This window comes from Sinocyclocheilus anshuiensis, unplaced genomic scaffold (genome assembly GCF_001515605.1).
Source record: "Sinocyclocheilus anshuiensis isolate Anshui unplaced genomic scaffold, SAMN03320099.WGS_v1.1 scaffold688, whole genome shotgun sequence".
Classification (NCBI taxonomy): Eukaryota; Metazoa; Chordata; class Actinopteri; order Cypriniformes; family Cyprinidae; genus Sinocyclocheilus; species Sinocyclocheilus anshuiensis.
Genome location: NW_015555748.1, coordinates 516510 through 522020, shown reverse-complemented (window position 1 = coordinate 522020; position 5511 = coordinate 516510). Strand labels below are relative to the sequence as shown.

The 5511-nt window shown below is 31.5% G+C and overlaps 1 protein-coding gene across 7 annotated transcripts in view; it reads left to right on the top strand.

The window, feature by feature from the left end:
* The window catches only part of mon2 (MON2 homolog, regulator of endosome-to-Golgi trafficking), a 52556-nt gene that overhangs the window by 13222 nt on the left and 33823 nt on the right, over window positions 1-5511 (top strand). For all 7 annotated transcript variants that reach the window (XM_016467304.1, XM_016467303.1, XM_016467302.1 and 4 more), the window contains exons 4-8: window positions 201-332; window positions 1745-1874; window positions 1960-2057; window positions 5224-5349; window positions 5489-5505. In XM_016467304.1, the coding sequence (XP_016322790.1) occupies window positions 201-332; window positions 1745-1874; window positions 1960-2057; window positions 5224-5349; window positions 5489-5505 (503 nt within the window). The remainder of the gene's footprint in view (window positions 1-200; window positions 333-1744; window positions 1875-1959; window positions 2058-5223; window positions 5350-5488; window positions 5506-5511) is intronic.

The following is a 5511-nucleotide window of genomic DNA, read 5'->3' as shown; positions in this document are numbered from 1 at the left end:
CACACGCACACACACACGCACACACACACACACACACACTCTCACACACGCACACACACACACCAGTTAAAGAGTTGAAACACTCACTGTGCTTATTATGAGGGTTATGAACACTGCACTGCCACAGTAATGACATTAGATTCTCAGCGGTGAGAGCGGATCAATGGCTCGTTGAGATGAGTTAATGAGTGTGTTTGCAGCCGGCGGCGGGGAACATCATTAACATGCTGTGGCAGCTGATGGAGAACGGACTGGAGGAGCTCAAGCTGCTGCAGACGGTTCTGGTGCTGCTCACCACCAACACCGTCGTGCACGACGAAGTGCTGTCCAAGGTACAGCACACCATTAAACCGAGCCCACAGACGCAAGCGGCTGGTTATAAAGAAAAACAAGATTTGTTTTGCTTTTTTGAAATAAGATTGAAGAAAGTCAGTGGGGAATCCCATTAATGCATGTCAGGATAATATTTTGGTCACATAAATGAAGAGGAAATTATAAAAATAATGTAAAATATTTTTTGTTGTTGTGGCATAATGTTTTGGTTATCAGCCAATATCAGTGTTTTAATTATAATTATAAATATTTATAATATAATATTTAAAATTATAATAATAAAAAAACAGTAATAATTTTTATTGATGTTTCCGAACCTGTTTTAAAAAAAAAAATTTGGAATTGTGATTTTTTTTTGTCAGAAAAGAAGAAAAAAAAATTTTGTTTTAGTTTTTTATTTCTGAAAGAAAAAGAAAAAAATCTGTAATTGTGGCTTTTTATTTCAGAATTGCAGATGTATTGTTAATTTTCATAATTTGTAACTTTAGTAAATTAGAAAAATCATTATCTATATCTATAGGCAATAACTTTGTTTTCATTATGTTTAAAAACTATAATATTAATATAATAAAAGTATAATTTAATGGAAGACATTTCTTTGAATGTTATCGAATAATATTTGTAATTGCAATATTTTTCTTTCAAAGTTTTATAATTTCTTACTCATAGTTATTATAACTTACAACTATTTTCTTAGTTTAAACTCTCACAATTAACTGTTCTATTTATTTTTACTCTGAAACAATCTATTTTTTGAAAAAGTAAAACAGCTCTATTTAATGTTCCTTTTGAAATTGCATTTATTTTTTCAAATTATAGTAGCATATTGTTGAATATAAACTATTTTTAAGTTTTTTTTTTTTACTGTATTTGTTTTTTTTTCTTTACAAAGTACAAAATATATATATATATTTTTAATAACTTTCAAAAATAATTATCTACTAAAATTTCAATAATGGATTATACAACATTTACCACAGTCATGGATAACGACTGTGGAAAAGTCATGGAAATTAATAAAAATCATATAGCAAAATTTATATAGCAAACATATGTATAGTATTCTCAGATTTACATTTTTACAATTTAAAATAATAAGTTGCCGCTTGATATGTTTTAACTCTTAAAATTATCTTAAAAATCCTTATCTATTAATCTCAAATGACAGGAAAGCTCATGTGAAAATATAGAAATTCAAAAGCTGTGGAAATCCTGATTTGCATATTGAAATTTCAGAGGTACAGTAGCAGAAATAGCCTGTTTAATTCTTAGTAGAGCTCTGTTAAAGGATGTCAGTGCACAAACAAGTACCTTCTACACTGTTGAAATTAGTTTTTTAAGGACATAAATATATTTTATTCAGATAATGTAACTCTCGCTCTTCAGCATGTTGCTTTTGTGCTTCTCTCAGGCCATCGTTCTGTGTTTCCGGCTGCACTTCACTAAAGACAACATCACCAACAACACGGCGGCTGCCACCGTCAGACAGGTCGTGACCGTGGTGTTTGAGAGGATGGTGGCGGAGGACGAGAAATTCAAAGGTGAATGTTTGTATTGCACTTCCTCTTGTACCCAGACCCCTGTCGTCTGCTGCTGCGTTCGTTATTTCCTGTCTGCTCACCGCAGGTCTGACGGAAGAGCCTCCTGCTGTCCAGGGCAACAGTAACCGGCGCTCCGTCAGCACCCTGAGACCCAGCGCTAAAGACGCCTATATGCTGTTCCAGGTCAGTCGGAGGATGCATTAGCAGACTGTAGGGATGCAACAGCGATATTGGTTCCAAAACCCAAATGCAAACAATATCCATCATTCAAAACTCAAAGTAAAAATATATGCAGATATGCCTTACAGTGAGTCACTAAAAACCCCTTTAATCATGGTAAAATCACTGTAACGGCCACAAGTAGCTTATTGCTTTTGTAAAATGGTGACCACAGCTGTATGATTTCAATTATACAATTAACATGTTTAATAAATAATTAAATTTTCTTGGTAATAATAACTGTAATAAAAAGTTATTTCTCAAGTAATACAGTTCATATGTTTAACTGTAGATTGTTGGGAACTTTTAATGTAATGATTATATTATAATGTTATATGATTCTAATATAATATTATAATTAATATATTAATAATTTAATATGAAATAAATAATATAAAGGGATTTAAAATATTAAGTTCATAATAGAGTTTGTAAGTTTGACTGTAGGTTGTTAGCAACTATAACATGAAATATTATAATTAGTATATTAATATAAATAAAATAATATAAAATTAGTAATATTAAATCTTATTGCTTTTATGAAATGCTGACAACAGCTGTATGATAAAAATCAATATTCAATAAATAATTATATTTATTAGTAATAATAACCATAGTAAACTGTTCCTTCACAAGTAATATAGTTTAACTGTAGGTTGATGGCAACTTTAATATTATGATATAATATTCCATTTCTAAGCCTTTTTAAAAACATTATCTGAATGCTCTGAATCAAATTAAAATTGGGAGTCAATCGCAGTACCTAAGTATTTAAAAGATCCCACCTGTTAAACTTTCTCTCCATTAACTAACAAAGGTTCACAGAGTGCTCGTATGTTGTTAGCCCCACAACACATTTCTTTAGTTTTACTAATGTTAAGCTGCAGAGAAATGTAATAAAATTAACAAAACTGAGGTAAGTATCTAATGACTGAATGTCCTTTACACTTCCCACCAGTGCCATATCATCTGCACATTTTATAAGCGTCAGATTGTCAGTATCACAGGTCATTTCATTTATATAAAAAGAAAATAAATTGGTGATAAAACACACCCCTGAGGAATGCCAGTGTTTAAAACCACATTCTCCGACTTTTTCCCATTTACTAATACATGCTGTGGACGGTCCCGTAAAAAACTATTCATCCATAAGATAAGGGTTTGGTGCACCTGCAACTCCTCCAACCTCCTTAAAAGAATATTTATGTTCACAGTATTAAAAGCGGAAGGAAAGTCCATAAATAAAATCCTAACGCAACAATCTGCCGCATCCAAGTATTTTCCAGCCTCATCCATCAGAGTGAGTGTGGCATCTTCAACTCCACGCCCAACTCTGTTAGCAAACTGCAAGGGATCCAGTTTCCCAATCATTGCTTGGGAGAGTTGCTGACAAACCACTCTCTCCATGCACTTACAAAGCACAGATGTTAAAGCCACTGGTCTGTAGTCTATAAGGTCCTTAGCATGTGCCTTTTTTGGCAGTGGAATAATGGTACTCTCTTTCCAGGCCTGAGGTACAACATTACAATCAAACGACAGCAAGCAGATGCAAGTCCAGCAAAAGTTCCCGCGAATATGCCAAGTTTTCCGCGGCTAATGAACATGTTCCGATCGGCGTTGTCGGCATTGTCCACAAAGCCAAAACTGGTTGCAAAACAAACACCAAGAGGCCTAGAATTGTCCAGAGATCCGCCATCATGTATAAAAGACAAACTCTTAAAATAAAAAGAGTTAAAAGCACTTAAAACAAAACAAACAAACAAAACATAGAGCCTGAGTCAAGAGTCGCACGAACAGCGTTGCGCCCCGGAAGTTTCATTAATAGATTAATATAAATAAATTGATATCAAATTAATGTTAAAAATTAATGTAAATGAATATTAATTAATTGAAAATTATTTATATCAAATTAATATAGCTTATTGCTTTTATAAAATAATTCAAATAGCTGTATGAGTAAAAAAAAAAAAACAATGTTTAGTAAATAATTACATTTATTAGTAATAATTACCATAAAAGCAAGTAACAGTTCATAAGTTTGACTGGATGTTGTTGGCAACTTTAATATGAAATATTATAATTAATATAAATGAAATAATGTAAAATTTATAATATTAATCATTTAAAAATAGCTTATATAAAATTAATATAGCTTATTGTTTTTATAAAATGGAGAAAACAGTTGTATGATTAAAAATATCAATGTCTAATGAATAATTACATTTATTAGTAATAATAACCAGAAAAACGTCTCTCACAAGTAACGTAGTTCATAAGTTTGACTGTATGTTGTTGGCAACTTTAATATGAAATATTATAATTGATATATTAATTTAAATGATATTATATGAAATAAATAATTTGAATTAATTGAAAAAAATATTTTTTTATAAAATTAATATAGCATATTGCTTTTATAACATGATGACAAGAGCTGTGTGATAAAAATGAATGTTCAATAAATAATTACATTTATTAGTGATAATAAAGTGAAAATAACCATAATGTTCTTTCACAAGTAATATAGTTCATAAGTTTGACTATGTTGTGGCAACTTTAATATAATGTTGTATTATAATTAATATATTAATGTAAATTAATGTTTTTCAAATTTTTTTTTTTTTTTTTTAATTTTGTTATTCACTTAAAAATAAAAATGTATAAAGTTTAAAGTATATATGTGACCCTGGACCACAAAACCAGTCATAAGGGTCAATTTTTTCGAAATTGAGATTTCGAAAGCTGAATAAATAAGCTTTCCATTGATGTATGGTTTGTTAGGACAGGACAATATTTGGCTGAGATACAACTATTTGAAAATCTGGAATCTGAGGGTGCAAAAAAAATCAAAATATTGAGAAAATCATCTTTAAATTTGTCCAAATTAAGTTCTTAGCAATGCATATTACTAATCAAAAATTAAGTTTTAATATATTTACAGTAGGAAATTTACAAAATATCTTCATGGAACATGATCTTTACTTAATGTCCTAATGATTTTTGGCATAAAAGAAAAAACAATAATTTTGACCCATACAATGTATTTTTGACTATTGCTACAAATATACCCCAGCGACTTAAGACTGCTTTTGTGCTCCAGGGTCACATATTGACTAGTTTTATTCTGCAGGATTTGTGTCAGCTGGTGAACGCCGACGCCCCCTACTGGTTAGTGGGAATGACTGAGATGACCCGGACGTTCGGCCTGGAGCTGCTGGAATCAGTTTTAAATGACTTTCCTGAAGTTTTCCTGCAGGTAAACCCCACACATCCCGATGAAAACAAACATTCCTGAAAGACGGATGGCAAATAATCAAGAGGAAATGACTGGTTCCCAGCTGTCGGCCTTCCAATCGCTCTCTAACCTTGTGTTCTCTCCGTGTCTCTGTGTGTAGCATCAGGAGTTCAGTTTCCTGCT